The sequence below is a fragment of the Anser anser genome (genome assembly GCF_964211835.1).
Source record: "Anser anser genome assembly, chromosome: 3".
NCBI classification, from domain to species: domain Eukaryota; kingdom Metazoa; phylum Chordata; class Aves; order Anseriformes; family Anatidae; genus Anser; species Anser anser.
The window spans coordinates 115,427,836-115,445,928 of record NC_139722.1 but is presented as its reverse complement, the minus strand read 5'-3'; the positions used below and the strand labels follow the sequence as shown (position 1 = coordinate 115,445,928).

At 40.7% G+C, this 18,093-nt stretch overlaps 1 protein-coding gene across 11 annotated transcripts in view; it reads left to right on the top strand.

Annotated features, from left to right (window-relative positions):
* The window catches only part of LOC310898026 (uncharacterized protein), a gene marked incomplete at its 5' end in the record, with an annotated part of 223,633 nt that overhangs the window by 37,294 nt on the left and 168,246 nt on the right, over positions 1-18,093 (top strand). For all 11 annotated transcript variants that reach the window (XM_083832398.1, XM_083832399.1, XM_083832392.1 and 8 more), the window contains 2 exons: positions 10,894-10,974; positions 11,436-11,486. In XM_083832398.1, the coding sequence (XP_083688524.1) occupies positions 10,894-10,974; positions 11,436-11,486 (132 nt within the window). The remainder of the gene's footprint in view (positions 1-10,893; positions 10,975-11,435; positions 11,487-18,093) is intronic.

Sequence of the window (18,093 nt, the reverse complement as noted above, 5' to 3'; positions counted from 1 at the left end):
CAAAATTTCTCAGAGAGTGGGCAAGAAAGAGTACTATTCAAGCTTCACCATGGAACTCCTCCGCATGGGGATTAACAGCATGTGGAGGACCTATGGTAGAAATTAAATAGCTGAGTGATCTCTTCCTGGCTGACATGTAGAACAAACCGTATGAAGCAATCCTGACTGTAGGTTAATATGTTTCAAGCATACACTAAAATTTTTATTCCAAATGAACAGATGGTACACAGTTCCTAATAGGCACTTCCCAGAGTTTATACTATTTGTTGATGAACAAACTAAAAAAGGAAAAGCAATGGTTCAAAAAGGTCACAACTGTATCCATGCACACAACTTCTGGGAATTAAATTAAGTCATGATTTCTTTCCCTAGAACAATAATGAGTAGGGCTATTAATTGGTTTGAACTCTACCTATCATATGGTCTTGGTGAACTCCAGCATGGGGAGCAAGAGGAATCCTAATCCTTTGGGAAGTGAAATGCTCTGCTAAAGACACTGAGAGGAGGACATGAAGGCCTTTAGTCCTCCTACAGAAATTAAGATATTTGACTAAGATACCAGTGGTGGAAATCGAATCCTCATGAGGTCCCTCTGCAACTGAGAGGAGGGAGATGTGTTTTCCGAGTAAGATTCTGTCTCTTTCCACTAGAGCCTACTTTGCCTAACTTTGTCCCTCCAGTCAGACCGTCACCCTTCAGTTACTTTCCTGGCGTTAAGAAAATTCAGGTTAGGCTGACCTCTGCCAAGTCACAGCGAGAGAGGTCAGCATGTGGCAGTAGCTTCAAAGTTTACTGTAACAATTAATAGCTACGCAAATGCCCCATGAGTTAGAAATGCTTCTCTGAGCTGCAGAAGTTTTTAAGAGAGGCATCAAAGCACTCGAGATTAAACACAGCATTTTGTGTTTAATTTAACAGTGATAAGTCTGTAGGCCCAAGCTAGGAAAGAATAGAAAATATAAGTGTTTCAATTCGTGATAGTTAAATGATGCTGGAAGCTGTTACAGAGCTTCAGGTGGAAGTGTTGAGAGATGATGTTAATGGAGTTGAAAACCTAGTTTTGATAGGTCAAGCAGTCGCTTTATATCCCTTATATAGGGATTTAAGTACATTAAGTACTTGTGGATGGTTTGCTTTCCTGAGGTCATTTTAATTAACCAAAACAACAGCAGGTAACAGATTAATTGATCTACAGTACAGATAGCAGTGATGACAAACGAGGAATAATTCCAAAGGCATGTGCCAGCTGTATCGGTAAAGTAGTAGACGTTATTTTATGCAGAAAGCTGACTGCCCTTAAAATAATTGCATCTGTTTAGGCAGTCAGGCCCCTGCTGAGCAGTGTATGGCCTGCAAAAGAACCCATGTAACAAGTGGTGGCTATTTCTTCAAGTTCATCGGGGCCCCAGAAGTATTCAGGCATCCATTAATCAAAGATTTGTTTCATACGTCTGAAATCACATCTGAAAGCGTAGTAGAAAGCAATGTCTGAAAACGGGTAAAAAGTAATAGCATAATGTTGGGGTTAAAAGTGTTCACAATGCTGCCACAGAGCTGACTGCTATGTTGTTCACTGAGCCCCTCTGGAAACGCCATAAAGAACTGTTAGACGTTTCTGAAAAGGAAAAAAAGCCTGATGGCTTGCAGGGGCTCGGCCCCTAAACGCTGAGCTCTACAAGCAGCTTCTCACACCTGGGCTCTGATTCTCCCCAAGATCTCACAGTGACGGGGTCACCGCAGGGGCATCTTTAGATCAAGGAGCCTACGCTCAGCATCCTGGGGTGCAATGCCATAGCCCACGCATATACAGTCCTGCTTGAGCTCAGGGAGGATTTAGCTCACCTCTTGGTTGCGGGTGTTACTGGAAGTAGATGTGTCTGTCTGCCATAAATGTAGAGTTACAGGAACGAAATGACACTAATGCAACCTCAAGTCATGGCATTACGTGTGACAAAACGAGTGCTCTACATCTTGCTCTGCAATTGTAATTTGTTGATGGTAGCTTTTTAAATATCTTTACCCCGTCTCTTTTGCTTTCTGGTTTTAAGCCTGATTGCCTTGGTCAGGTTGATGTTCACTGGGTGGATAAAATGGACAGCATCAAAGTAAAGAAACTTCCGATCGAGTGCCAGCAAAGGCATTTGCAAAAGTGACAGCATGTCCCTTCTGTCGAAAAATCTTGCATGTGCTTTCAAAAATCCATTGATGTGTTTATCCATCAAGACTTCTTTTTAATATATGTCTGTTAAACAAGCGCCCCCCCCTTCCTCCCTGGTGTTTCTCGTTAATAAAACATTGAGGCTGCAATCCCTGTAGTACATACAAAGTTCAGAAATCTTAACATGAAAAGCATTTGTTTTTTGAATGTGTTAAAAAAAGGGTCACATCTGGTAATGATTTTTACATGTGAATTTTATGAAGACAGGTTGAACTCTGTAACTCCAGATGAAGCACTGTATCAATTTTACAAGAGTTGTTCTTATTAATCTGCCTACTGATAGTATCTGTAAAATCCTAACAACTGAACCAAGCCGTGGCAGGAGAAACTGAATGCATCTGATGTGTTCATAATATAATTGTACTCAATGTCTGTTCTAGCACTATATGCACAGGCATTTAGCCTCCCCACGGCATTCCCCACATGAATTTGGCTGTTTTTGGCACAGCACACTTTGCTTTTCTTCCGTCACTTTCCGTGCCAGATGTTTGGAAAATATACTTTTAATTATGTAGCTTCAGTTCTTTGGCCTCCTTTGTTCAGATAGACCTAAACTGTAGCCTTAGTTATACTCATGTGACCCATGTGGCTTGCTGGGGAATACCAATTTAACTAAGCGCACAACTTCACCTGGTGTTCTTTAACATTATATTCCTACACAGACACCTAAGTTATACGTATGCTTCTGCAGAACCCAACAGCTCTGGAAGCTACGGCATATTAAACAGACTCATGTCAAATCTCTCAGGGATTAGCCCTTCCTTTGCTCCTGCAAACCATTGAATTTGATGCAAATGTTTATTTTTCCCTCCCTATTTTAAAACATAGTCCAGACCTACTGAAATTTCTGAAATAAATGGAAGCACATGCGGAAAAATAACATAAGGGAGGTGCAGTGGCAGGCAGCATTCCTCTTACCATGAGCATTATTTGTGCTCGTTGCACCACAGCAATTCTGGCTATTTAAATAGGAGAACTTACAATGATTTGTTTTAGTCTGCTAACCAGAATATGTGCTTAATTGCTCCTAATTTTGTAAGCGTATCTCAGCATTTCCCATAATGTAGTAGGCTTTTTGTTTAGTACTTATAGAGCATGTGTTACATTCTAGTACTCCCACTGTGAGACTATTCCTGTCTTATTAGAAAAGGCTGGGTTAAAGTGTCCACCTCTTCTGGTTATATCCCCACAACCTCTTGCTTTAATTAGGACTGGATGTGTCACTAAGATAATTCTTGCATCCTTTTTCGCATGTTTTCTGAGCCACCTTTACGTGGAAGTGATGTGTCTGTAAGGAAAGTTCACATAAAACTGGAAAGAGGCAGGAGGCTTCTGTCAGCTATTTTGGTTTTGATGCATTGCTAATTAATGAATTGTGTCTGCTAAGAAAAGTAACAGTAAATGTTTTCCTAATCTGTCAGGCTAACAAGTCATTACACAATCTAGCAATGTAAAAATCAGTTTTCAATATTATCTAAAGCACTTTGGGACATACAGGTTTATTTGGCACTTAGCACTACAAACCCTAAAAGCTAAGTGAGCTGGAGGGCTCCGTGGGCACATCCACACTGCACCAGCAGCGCGGGGCCAGAAGACAACAGAGGGCTCAGCTCACGTCAGGTTGGGTTAGCTGGATTTTGTCCTGGTCCTACTGTTTGCTGATATGTGAGCAGCATTTGTCCCTGATCTGTTTAGGCCAGTTGTTAGCCTTGCCTTGTGGGTGTTTGCGTGCATTGCTTATCACCGGCCCATCAGCTAGTAGTAGCTACATTGCCTTGAAAATCTGCGCTACAGCAGTGAGTCAGACTCTTCATGGTATTCATTGATTTTATGCTACATCAGCCATTGCTCTTGCACACATTCTACAAATACAGTGGTGGATTTTGGAGGCATTTGATTCCGTGTTTTTATTATTCAGTACATTAATGTTTCAGGCACTCAGCTACAGCGGTTTGGGTCTATAGGTAAGATACCGGATAAGGACAGGACCTAAAGACGTTAGCTTTACACTACAGCACAGCTCCCTCTCCTCTCCGTGGTGCATGCCCAAGGTTTTGATTTTTGGGTGAGATGGTGCCTGTGCATTGTATTTTAGGGGGTTGGGAATTCTTACTTCAGCTGTTTGTCTTTTCCCCTGGGCCTCTGAGAGAGGGGTGTCATCTCATAAACATTTCATGAAATGTGAGAATCCTTTACCTTTTGATGGATTTTTCTGGAATACTGTCACCGTCACTAGCCATGGGTTTGCTGCACTGTGAATTATGTGTAAGAGGCTATGGAAAGACACTTTCACAGCTTTACTGTTCGAGGAGAAAATAGCTTTTGATATTAAGCTATTGTATCATTTGGATTTTCTGGGTGTCTCTCTAAGAACTAGAGGCTTACCAGTATTTCAGCCCCTACTTCAGTAATAAAGTTGGATGAGAACCTTGCCTTTTTATTGTTGTTTATGGTTCTGGCTTATGAGAAAGAGGTGATTTTTCTGGCCAGTGGGAGTTTTAAATTTGTTTTACGGAGAACTGAAATTTTGTCCCCGATTCTTCTACTGCTGCTCAAGCCCGCTCCAACACAGGAGCTTGCAAAAGGTATGTTGCTCCATTTATCCTCTCGTTCCCTTGCAGCAAATGGACAAATGACAGCTTTGCATTAATGTGCAACAACTTAGGTGCCAGTTAAAGGAAGTGTAAGAAACATGAATCAGCTTCACGTACAGTGCAGTATTTTCTGTAGTTGTGGTTTTTATCTGGATGAATGCTTATGCTAAGTGCACGATTAACTTGATGACTGTAAAATTTGGCAAAAGGACTATGGCTGTACAAACTCAGTTTAAATCTGTTAGAGAGTAAAGAGGAATTTCTTAAGGAACAAACTGACCTCACTGCAGGATAGTAGACTGTAAAGCTGCTCATGGGCTTCAGTGGTATTTCCTATCTTCAGCAGGGGTCTTATGAACAGAGAGCTAGACAGAAAAGTACGGGGGGATTTTCACATTTTTCAGCACTAGTTGTAGGAACTGTTCTAAAGGTATTTGGAAAACCATATTTGTTCCATATACATATATTTGATGAAGATCACTTGAATCATATCTGAGGTAATCTTTTAGTGCCCTGCCTGTTCAAAGAGGAGAGCAGTTAATATAATCATTCCATAGACTCTTCTGCAATACAGGAAAAGTTCCTTACATCAAACAGTTTTGTAGAAGGAAAGAAACTTTCTGTGGTAGAGGTTGAAAACATAAGCAGAACAAAATAATTCTGTAGATCTTTCAAATCTATTTCATACTTCTTCAGGTCCTCCAGTGTTCCTTTTGTCAATGTTCTAATAAATATTTTGGCAGGAATTGCAATGGGGAAGAAAATCAAGAAAATAATGTTTATTGATGGCAAATGAATTTTGGTTTGCAATTGGGAGTAGTCACACAAAAAAGTGACTTTCCTGCTGCTTCACCTCTGATTGGAGGACTGGAAAAAGCATTTATATATATATATATATTTAACAAATATTGCTTCAAAGCACCATTTTTTGGATGTTACTTTCATCCCATTCCATGCAAATAAAAGTTATAGATAGTGGGGTTGTTTGTCTGTTTGTAAATAATATTATTAAGTTAGCTTCAGGCAAATTCGCAAAAGGATTTGCAGACAGAGAAAATATTCATACTTGAGTTACAGAAACAGATAAGAGATACAAGTTTTATACAGTCCAAAGAAAGATACTGGTACTCTGGGGTTCTCACTTCAGAGCTCCTAAATTAATTAGATGCTGCTAATGACTGAAAAAAACTATGAAAATTGAAGAGGCTTAGATTTTTTTCTTTCCTTTTTTTTTTTTTCTTTGCCACCTCCCCCCATTAGACTCAAGTCTTCATTTCCCTCACACAAAAGTTGCCTTGCCTTTTTCTCTTATGTGAAATGAGGAGGTGTGTGGAAACTAATTATGTTTTTGACCTATTGGCTGGACTTCTTAATCCTGGGTTTTGAATTCCCAAACTTGAATTCCTTTTGAACACTAGTTAGGAAATCACTCTTGAGAGTAAAATAGTATAAAATAGAGTTCTGGTTTTATGAGAAAAGCTGCTGTATGGGGGACTTTGTTTCATGTAATTGCTTTGGGGACCTCCGTCTGATCCACTTGAAGCTAATATCGTAGGCCTTAATTGAGTAAGACTCCTATTGAAGTGGTAATCGCAGTTTACATAGAGAGATTCACTTCTAGAGCTGGGTCTGTTGGCCTTTGTCTCAGAGAAAAAAGGGCGTCACAGCCCTGCATGCAGATCTGCTGCCAGCGGCTGTTCTGGTGCCCCTCTCGCCCGGGGTCTCCCCTCAGCAGGTTCAAGTGCAGCCAGGAGCACTTGGGGCCTTTCTGAGACACGCCCCACCAGCGCATGCGTATGGCCCAGGCTTCAACCCTGAGCTAGGAGGATGGGCGGCCTTTAAACAAGCAGAAAACAGAAATCTACTGATTTTGCTCTTTCCTAGGTTGTGTTCTTTTACGAGTGCATTGCTCATTGCATTCTCTACAACTTGGGATTATCACAGAGTGCCTGAAATCCTCCTGGAGCACTGATTAAAATCAGTGACAGTTTCTTTCTTGAAGTAATACTTCCACTTAGGGCAGTTCCAGGTGTCGCAGAGTCCTAGGAAGAGAGAAACCTGAAGTTTGATTTTTACAGAAAATTGAGGATAAACAAGGAAATGTGTGGGAAGATAGCAGGTTGAATAAAGGGGTAGACGAGGCAAAATATTACCGACAAACTGCAATTTGTCTTGCATGTAACATCTTAAAGCCTGGCCTTGTGTGTGAGATCAGGGCAGCACGGGGGAGTGCAGGTTACTCTGACTCATAAATGTTATCAGGAAGGAAATTTGTGAGTGACCCCGTGCTGAAAGGGAGTCTTGACATGAATGAAATCATTAGTTTGGGTTTAGTAGCTGAGAGCCTTTTTGATACCTGGTGTCAATCTGTAAGAAGGTCCTGTAAAACCTATTGTTGCCAGCTGTGATCTCCGTTGGCGCTAAATGTAGCAGTGTCGGTGATTTGCTGTTGCTAACAAAACAACTTATTTTTCCTGAAATAAAAACCTTTGCATTTATTGATGAGACAACAGAGTTTGGTTGGTTGGTTTTCCTCTAAATTCCTTAAACCTCTCTGTAGCTGGGAAAACAGAACTGTTTAGATGCAGATGGTGGTTTTCCCCTGCATCCTCAGCCTGGAAAGCAGGTTCACAGTCCTTCTGCAGGTCAGTTCTCACAAGTGGGGACCAGGAAACCCAAAAGGCCTTCCTCCAGAAGGAACCCACTGAGAACCCCTATTTTTCTGCCTAATTTTGTGCCTCCTATTGCTAGAGGAAAGTAGTTGGTGCTGGTGATAGAGCTTTTCTTAGGGACTCCCTCAAGTGCAGCAGCACCTGTAGGTTTGGACAGTCCATGCAGCTCTTGAGTCTTCCACTCCAGTCCTACTTCAGGACTTTTCACCATGGCTGTTAAAACGAACACAGCCTGATTTTAAATAGAAATGACAGAGGGCAAACTAAATATGTAATCGTGGGTTGTGGGTAGGATTTTTTCTTTTTTCCTTTGACTTGCTTTCCTTTGCTCACTCATGTTAAACTTCAGGGAGGTTGTCTGGATAAGCAAATAATGAACGCATCTTAGGAAGCTGATTCTTAATATCAGGTAAAATGTGAAACAACTTAAAAAATGTTTCTATCCCATGTTATTAGCCAGCCTTGTGTAACCTGTTGGGATGGAGGTGACAGAGGTGCCTGTTACTCTTGAAAGGCAATACAGGTAGTGACAGAGCAGCGTTTGCTGCTGCACAGGCATTTCTCAGGCTTTGTTTTATTTTTGTCCTCTTAATGACATCTGTGGGGACCATGAGCATCACATCAGGCTCTGTATGTGAATTCAGATCTCCAATACTGTAGAAACTTTACAGCACAAGGAGAGCATGCTGAGAAAGGCAAAGAAGCAGCACAACCCTTGATGCTTGCCGTCTTTCTCTGCTGGTCTATGTTAAGCAGCAGAACAAGACAGACAAAAGCCTTGCTGACTTGTGACCAAATCCTAGAAATCTTCTCCAGTGACAACATTTTGGTTTTGGCAGCTTTCATGGAAAAGACAAGTTGTCAGGATAGGGCTCAGGTCTTTGCACGTTTGCCAAGGAGTGCTATGCTGCCATTCATCATGGAGCTGCTACACGTTTGGTGACGCTGCGAGCCTGAGTGTTCAGCCAGATTTCTTTAGTGACCTCACATAGGTTTGATCTGAAATGATTTTGTCTGCAAGACGTTTACATTCCCTGAGGATTTGTCAGGATGATGACAAAGCATTACTACATTTCTTCTAATGATATCCGCATTAACAAGCTAGACAAATATAAATGCTGTCTGCAAATTTAGATGAAATCCTGTCTGAGAGTTATATATTGCCTCCTGAGAAAAATATGTAAGTGGAAAGAACATAAAATGAGTATTTCTGCGGATCCCTTTGATCATGTTGATGTTCAAGACATCCAGTAATTTTCCTCCTCTTTGAGAAAGTGGGATGCTTTTTGCTGCACCACAGGATGGTGCACTGGTGGAGAGAGGCTGCTTGGTGCGTGCAGGTGTGTTTTTGCCAAGGCAGAACTGATTAAAAGTGGTTAGTGATTAATATAAGATTTGCGCATTCACTATTCACTGTTTGGGCTCATATCTTTCCTTTTTGACTTCAACTTAACAGAATATTCTTGGAAATGTTTACAAAAAAATAACTTCAAGGGTTTCTCCACTGAAAGGACTTAAAGCAAGAAAGGTTTTCCAGCTGCTGAAAAATAAATTTGTAACATAAATTCTTCTCCCTCTTACTCCTTTTGGGAAGGAATAATTTGTAGCAAACATAAGGAAAAAAATGGGAACTTAATCAGACAACACAGCATCACTTCCTAAACCTGAAAAAAGAATCATGATCAGAGGACAGAGCATTCAGAAAGCTGAATAAAGTTCTCCATGCCATTTCTCCATACACGTTCAGATTTCATATAGACATCTCACAGCTTTGGTGGATGCTTTGGTCTGATTCTCTGTTCCATATTGCCCAAAATCTCAGCCCTGAGCAGTAAAGGAAAGGTAGTGCACCTGCAGCAGTGCAAAAGGGGCAAAATAGCAGCTTTACTTCTGTTCATAAAACGTGCAAAGATCAAATCAAGGGTGCTCATATTACTTGATCATAAACCTTGTAATTCATATAAGCATGTCTTTTGGCCCTAAATTTTCTACATAGATTTTATGTTGATTTATATTCCATAAAAAAGAACCACTATCAGTGTTCCTGTGTAAGTTGTATGTTCTGTGCATCACCCATGCAACAGGGAAAAGGAAAAACATATAGCAGCTTAATCATATATAAGTTCCTAAAATTGCTTCCTGTTGTATTCTCCTTAAGCTTGTGATGAGACTCCTGCTTTAATATACTGTTTGCAGGATCAGTGCTTCAATGAGCTGCTAAATAAAGTTTTAAAGAGTACACTGTCATGTTTGTCTCTTTCAGCAAGTGTAGATATTTCATGGATATTGATGCTGTATGGGATAGGTTGGGTCACCCCCAGCAGGTTCAGAAAAACAAGTTGTTTTGTTCTAAGCTCAAGTCACTGCTTGTACCCAGGCTTCCCAGGTCCATCCTGATCACATATTACAGAGGTGGATTGGAGAAGATGAAGGAGAATGCCCCCTCCACATGGCAGTTCAGTTACTTTTATACAGGAAATGGAACTGTAGGAGATGAAACTGCTGTTCTGGCCGCTTTTGTTTTGGGCTGGATTTTTAAGTCTGGGGTACTGACCCACTTTCTGCAGCATCCTTGGGCTGTTTCTTCCCAACTAAAATTAAAAAAAAAAAAAAAAGTATTTTCTTTTTAAATTCATCCTAGCAAATTTATAAATGGTATTTCAGTAGGCATTTGAAATACTTAATTTCAAACGTTGTGTTTTTTTTTAAATGTGAGCTTTTTTTTCCTTTCCCCTTTAAACTATTGATGAACACTATTCATCCAAAAAATATTTCTGCAGTAATGGTTTCTTTCAGGAGCACTTCTTTTTGCAGCCTATATAATAATTTTATCTTACTGCTCTTAAGGCAGTGACAGATGATATTTTCTTCTTTTTATTTAAACACCTTATCATACACAGCTCACTGATATAAGAAAGACCCTTCTTCTCATGTTGAAGCTTCAAAGCCCTAGGTGTGCTCAGGAAAGATACCACATTATTTGTTGTCATTTTTCCTCATTTTTTATCATTACAACTATAATCACTTTTCTGCATAATGTTATTTCTGAAAGCTATGAAAAGGAAGAAAAAATGGTCTGCTTTGGCTGAGGCCAAAGAGGCTGTTTTCTAGTGAATGTTAGTGTTAAAACTACTGCACTTGGATTGCTTTTGCAAAATCAGGTAGCTGAGCTGTGCTTGTATTATACCAGAAAGGAAAACAGAACAAACAATGCACTTCTTAAATGATATCCTAAATGATATCTTGATACTGCTGAACAAGATGTGACCGTGTTACCAAAGGACTTGTTGCAGAACATGAGCCAAAGAGAGCATGTCAATGTAGCAAGGGGTCTTAGGATTTTTGTTTCTTTGTTTCTGACATATCTCGTTTAAAATTGACCAAATTCTTTCCATATCTGAGTTCATAGGTTATTGAATTCAGGCTCGGCTCCTTCCTGAGCAGTTGTCCTCAGTCACATTGCCGTGTTTTGAAAAGGATGGACTTCAAGGTGAGTGGGGTCTAGTCTCCACTGCTGTGAGGATGACAAAAACAGGCAAGCTATCTTGTCTCACTCAACTATATCAACTAGTTAGGTTTTCCTGCCAAATCCCTGGGAAATGTGTTTTCCCTATGGAGCAGTATCTTCCATAAATAGGAGGCTTTTCTTCAGATTCAGTGAATAAAACATAAAAAGTTTCTTGTTCATATCAACTCAAAAGGAATGCTTTCATTTTTCTTTTCATTTTTGCCCTCAGAAGGCAAGTCTTTCTAGTCTCATGTAATTTCTTCTGAAATAGTTGAATTTAATAGTTGCAGCTTAACCTTCTTGAAAGCTTTTATTAATATTTTTAATAGGAAAGAGGGTTTCTTGACATGAGGCTGACCAAGGGGGAAAAAAGTTGAGATTTGGAGATTCATATACCTATCTAATTTCTTTAAAAAGTGCCTTTTTTTTTTTCTTCCCTGTAGGCATCGTCAGCCAATGCAGAATGGAAAAAGAAGAGAATGGGGGGTAGGGAGGTACGGAGGGTGAGGTGGGGGGTGGAAAGTAGTCACTTTGCTGACAATACCAGTGTCTTTAACTTCGGCAGTCAGAAATGAGTAGAGCATTTTATGAGAACAAGTCTGAGGGGAGACAGATGGACAGAGGTCTGAGAGAAATGATGCAGGTGAGAGATGAGATGAGAGAGACAGAGAGATGGGTGAGGTGCAAACCAGGGCTGACCAGGCAGCTGCAGCCTGTCAGCACTGTGACAGTGGGAGCTGGCATCTATGCCATCATTGTAACTTTGTAGATCATCCCATCCTAAAAGAAGAGGACAGCTGCCTGACAGACTGGAGAAGTGATGGAGGACTGTTTGGTGTTGCCTTGAGCTGCAGAGCCCTCAACACGTGTTGTGGGTTGGGGTCCAGCTTGTACCAGGAATGGGGCTGCATCCTTCAGCAGTAAATGCTCCTGGGGAACTCTAATTTACTATTCAGCCAGAGGAGGAAAAAAAAAAAAGAAAAAAAAACACCACACAACTTTTGTGGGATAGCTTAAAACACAGAAAGATGCTTTTTGTCCCGCTTGTGAATATTCAGTGCAGGAGCACGAAGTCTGACCTGTCTGTCAGGAAACGTGTTAAAGTGCTGGGCCCTTCCAATTTTATTTTCAAAATCTAGCTATATAGACAGAAAATATTATTTTAGTACCCCAAGTAAAAAAATACACTGTGGAGAAGGACAGATTTCCCTCACTGCCAGACGCCATCTTGCTCAGTGCACCAGAGGCTGCACCCTGTGAGGAGGCCGCTGGAAACTACTGGAACCGGCCGGGGCCTCTCCTCACTGAGCCCCACAGCTAGACGCCTGGACACCTGCACCCAGCACAGGTGAATTTGCCAAAGCCCTTGTGACAGCTGTACTGCAAATATTTTGGGAATCAGGCTTGGCAAATGTCCTTAAAGGAGGCTTCTTCTGCAGCTTCCCAGCACCCTCCAGCGTGTTCCATGCCCCCAGGGGCCTTCAGCACTCAGGGTACATTTGATTCCCTCAGAGTTTGCTTGCAAATCTGTTGGTGAGCAATGGTAGACATTTCTTGGACTCTTTTTCAGGTGAGTTTGGTCTATTTATAGCCTTCCCACCTGCCAAAGTGACACTGATGTTTGATTTTGTCTGTTAGTTTTTGTCATCTAAATAGTTACAGCTGTGCTGGAGTTAGCATGTCAGTATTTCTTTTTAACCACCTGAGTGCACCTAGTTGGAAGGCTGATATATAACACATTAGAATCCAGTTTATTGTCTGAATTTTGGACAGATGAGAATAATTAAGTTCACTGTGGGAAGTGTTACAAGTTGGGGATCTTAAAAGTGTTCACTCCTTTAGTATGGCAGGCTGTTACCCACACAATTTTTCTGGTGATGTCCAACAAGATCCGCAATTACACACTGCACGTTGTATTATGGAGTACAGCTGCAGTTGGTTTTCCTATTTTGTGACAGCAGGCTGTCAGAGTGTCAGCTCAGGTCAGTTACCTGGTTTCCTTTGAGGCTGTCTGAACACAATCTGAACATCTTCTGTTGGCTGTGGGTGCAGCTTGCTTACCTAGAGGAGTACTAACACATACGGAATAATTTTATACTAACTTGCCTTTAGCAAATCAAAAGGTCTTGTAAAGAAAAACTAGTCTTTTTCATATCCTTAGCAGCTTTGTGTCTTGGTCAGGATCCTGCCTTGCACACTCTTGCTTGCCGCTGGGTTTTATCCACTCCTGATGCAGGCAGCCCCTTGCTGGAATCTGCTCAGCCCCACGCAGAGTTGGGCTACTGTTAGGTTCTGTGTCTTTGGCTGGGATTGAGCTGAGTTTTCTGAAATCTGTTGTCTTCTGAGAGTATGTGAGGCAGGGTGGAGCTGGGGAAGCTGGTTTGGGTGCCAGGAGCACTATTAGCTGCATTAGCACATGGCTGTAATTGAGCCAGCTCAGAAGCTGCGGGCAGCATAGCTGCATTTTCAGCTCCTGAACAGGCTGAGTTAGTCTGCAGGGAACTCTCTGGCTGCCTTGGTTGTCTGAATGATGCAGGCTGATGCTGCATCATAGTATTTATTTCACTGGTGCATCTCTGCCCTGTATCAGCAAGTGAGCGTGAAATCATTAACTTGCCTAGGCAAAAATCATTGCGTTGATCTATTTCCAAGGCTTTGCTCTTTTCTTGGGGCTGGGGTTGTGCATATCACCTCTGATATCCAAGTATTTTCACTCTCCTGTATGGTCATGCTTCTATAATGGGTCTCATCCCAGGCCAACTCCTACCCTCATTGATAATCTATGAGGAAAGTGGTGCAGGAGGGTGAGAACTGCGTGGCTCTGCATGGGGATTGGTACTTCGATCTCTGCTGATTTAAATCCCTTTAAATGACCTGAAAAGGGGAAATAACTGAACTTACTGAAATTATGAATGAAATTAAACTGTAGAGAAGAGGACAAAGAGGAAATAGCTGATAAAACAAATGGGCTTCAATGCACTGCTGAAGTACACTGATATATACAAAGGGTGTCACCATGCTAGTTAGAAAGTGCTCACTCTCTTCAAGCTACAAATCCAAAAAAATAAATGATAAATATTGGAAATAATTGTTTCGTCCAAAAGCATTGACTTCATGAAACACCAATGAACCTGCCAAATCAGGACAAGAATCAATTTCACAACAGTGAAATGTGAGTTTGAGGATTTTTTACAATACAGCATCATTAGTTTTACACAGCCTCCTATGCATTGCAATCACAAAATGTGTAGAGGGGTAGGGAGAGAAAGCAGTTACTGAATTACAGACCTTGGTGTGGTAGCTGTCATGGGGATGATGTATAAGGATGAAGCAGTGGAAAAGAGTGCTGCAATTTAAAAATAGTAAGTGCTTATGATAATACTGTTACAGCTCTCTCATGTAGATTCTGCCTGATAAACTATAATTCTTTTAGTTCTGGAAGTTTTTAATCAAAAGGAAAAATAGCTGAAACTTTCGGAGAAGAATAGGAAATCCAAGGGCTATATTCTGTTATATGGTTTCTAAATAACGAAGTCTTGAGCCTACAAAACTCGTAGAGCTTGGAGATGACACCATTTGTACTCATTAAATAGCTGCTGTGGACAGTAGGCAGTAGCCATATGCATTTGAGGAGGACAGCTTCTGCCCTCTTAACTTTTCATATCCTGCAGGTAAAAGCCTGAACTACAAAACATGTAGTTCAATTAGATATTGTTGAATAGACTTGACCTAATACAGGAGAGATCTATCAAGAGTTTAATGTGGAAGAAGAGCTGACAAAATAAATCAGTTTCTCAGTACGCTGCTAATTGTTCTTGTGCATGAAAATGGATGGAAACTTTTAACTAGCATCTTTAAACAAGTAATGACCTTTTCTGTATTTGGATTGGTGTCTTGAAAAAATGAAGAGAAAAATGCATTCAGTCAATCAGTAGATACCCTCGTTCAAGTACAAGCCAGAGCAAGTGAAACCTACAAAGCCATCAGCATCTGCTTTCTGGTTGTGAGGAGCTAGTGGGAAGAGCTGGCTGGGCTAAGAGGGAGGGATGCTGGGGCGGGGAGGAGCGGCAGAGTGACTCCAAGGTCCCAGCTCTGCCAGATTCCCCCGGCTCTCCTGTGCAGTGCATCCTGGTGCTGCCTGGGAAGGCTTTTGCTCACATCCCTGGTACTTACACAGGAGATTACTCCTTTCACAGTTGTTTTGCTTGCACCTCCTCAGCCAGTTCAGAGGAAACCTCTTGGTAATATGAATTCTTGAAAACTATCAACAGTGTTTATTTGCTGCTAAACAGAGAGGGTTTATGGAAATTAGTGGTCTAGGTACCAAGGCTAAAACTTGCTTTGTGGTTGATATTAGTGCTCTTTTTAAACAGTTGCATACTTTGAATCTTACCAAATGCAAAATAAATAAATAAACAAACAAGTAAACAAACAAATAAAATAAACGGTGGTGCATTTTAGCTTCCAGTGCATGTTTGGGGGAGAAAAAGTAACTGGTCTGTACCTGCTTGTTACAGAGCTGCCTGAAAGTATTGCCACATCTGCTTTATGCTTTTACCCAGTGAAGTTATTTCTTTCGTACATAGTCTGTTTTTAGCTGGAAATAGGATTCTTCTCCTGTATGTTTTATTTTCATGACAATATGACACATAGTGGTATTGATGAAACCTTGTGGTGGTCTTTTTTATGCTGCTGTTAATTCACGGTAACCTTCACATTCACTTCAGGGACTTGATTTATTTCCTAAACCTAACTGTTAATTAACCAACAATTTAGGCTTCTGAATCAAATGTGGTTCCTGTTCCTGAAAGTGAAGGAGTCACTTTGTGTGGCAGATGCAGAGGGAATTTCCTTTGTGGAAACAGAAAACAACAACAAGTACAACAAATTAAACGACTACCCGCTGAAAATAAATCTTTAGGGAGTCAGAGGAGTTTCTCTGCAGTTGCCAGGTGTGGAATTTGAAGTTTTTTCTTTTGACTCTGTGTGTTTTGTTTTTAATTAGTATCATATATAAGGGATCCTTGGTGATTTTAAACTGGTGTAATTCCATCTTGAGTTAAGCGCCATGCTGGCTTCCCACCTGCATCTGCTCTTCTAGGAATACCATAATAGACTGGGACAGAAATAAGTAGTTGGAGGTTTAGGGTCAGTCAGTAAAACAGCAACTCTGGGATGTCTGTAACTTTTTCTAAAGATGGAGTTACATGTTTTGGAGTGAGGAAGTATCCAAAAATCAGGTAAGGGAGGTCTATGAGTTTGAAGCATTGACATTTTTGCCTTTTATTGGAGGAATTATTGAAAGTTAATCACCTCTTCTGTGGTAGTTTTTGGCAGAGGCTGGCATTTAATGACAAACAGTAAAACTAAACTGGTTTCCCATTAAAAAAAAAAAAAAAGAAAGAAGATGGGGAGCGAATCAGCTGCAGTCCTGTTGCTACTTTTCCTTCCTATCTCTCCCCATTTCTCTCTCCCCCTTGCCTCCAGCCATGTGTACAGCAGGCACTTACTTTGTGTCTGCTCCACAGGCATTACATGCTGACAAGCTCTATCAAACTACTTAACCTCCTTTCCCTGAAAGCCTTTTGTAAATAACTAGCATATGGGCATCATTTGGGGTACAATTCTCATTTAGAGTTTAGATAGTAGTGTGAGAGCTGTGGCTCCAATGCTCATATTTGGTTTTGCATGTAGCTGTAAAATTTTGTTAATAAAGTGCTCCTGAAATTTCCATCTGCAGTTGCAGTGGCAGTGTTTATGAATCCATCAGTCAGTGTAATTTGCAAGTGGATCTGATAACACCATTTGTTCTTCCCATGACAAAACGCTGAGTGTTGTCACTCTTGATTCCCAGCAGCAGTTACATCCATGTAGCTGCTCCTGTGTTGCTCCTGTGAAGGTGGCCACCTGCATGATGAAACGGTGCAGCCGGGGTGATGACATGCAGTAAATCCCTCCGCTTACTTCCTTGTTTCTTTGGTCCCTTTCTGTTTTTATTTCTCTGCTACAAATCATTTTTCCAAATAATATTTTTGAAGTGTACTCTAGGCAGCTTTTTATGCTTCCCATAGTTTTCAATTTAGTCATTTGCCATGTCTGAAACCTCATGCTGAAATTTGTCCTTTTAGCCTGAAGCCCCCAATATTGTATAACTGTTTGGATGAACTCAGTAATTACAGAAAATAACCTCTGTAATTTTATAATATCTTCTTCTCCTAGTGATTTTCCTATGCACTTGTCATACCTTCAGTGTCACTGTGAAGTTGCTGGATAAATAATCCTAAATGAATGTCAGTCCAATATATTGTTTCTGTTGCCTGATAGCAGCAATAACAGGAATAATTGACTTGTGTAAGGCAGATGGGGATTGTTTCAAATTTGTTAAGCAGGTGGAGATATAAAGTGGAATTCTGGTTACTGGAAGTCAACAGTAAATCTCCTATTAATGGTAAAGCAGTGTTGTACAAAAATATTACAAATATGTACAAAATATTTTTTCAGACCCATGGAAGTACATGAGAATCTTTCCAAAGATTTTGGGATCAGCCTGCACTGGTGATTATTTGGTTTTGAGGGATATAAAAATCTTGAGACTTAAATGTTTTGATTTTTTTTTTCTGCTGAAACAATGAACATTAAGTCAAGAAATGCAAATTGTAATTCCCTGCTGAAAAGTTTCAGACGGCTAACTACAAGACAGAAGGAAACGCATCATGTGTTAATCTGGCAAAACAAGGAATAACAAAATAGGAGACCTAATGCAAACATTTACTAATTGCAGCTATGTGGTAAATGCTAATGAACATTGCATACATTTGTAGCTAATGAGCTTGCTTCCGAATTATTATGAACTGTATTATTGTAGCCACTGTGAGGCCAGGACTGGAGTTTCAAGGGGCTACCAGGGAATGAAAAAAGAAGGCTTCCTGCAGGAGGCTGGTGAACCAAATAGCAATAAAACCCCAAGGCTTTTCTCTAAGTATGATTGAAGAGGCAGGAGTGACAGATGAGACAGTGAATCAGTGCTGAGTAAATGCTGGACAGCGGCTTTTGCAAACCAGCAGCATCATTTTTGTTAATTTTGAGGGTATTTTCATAACG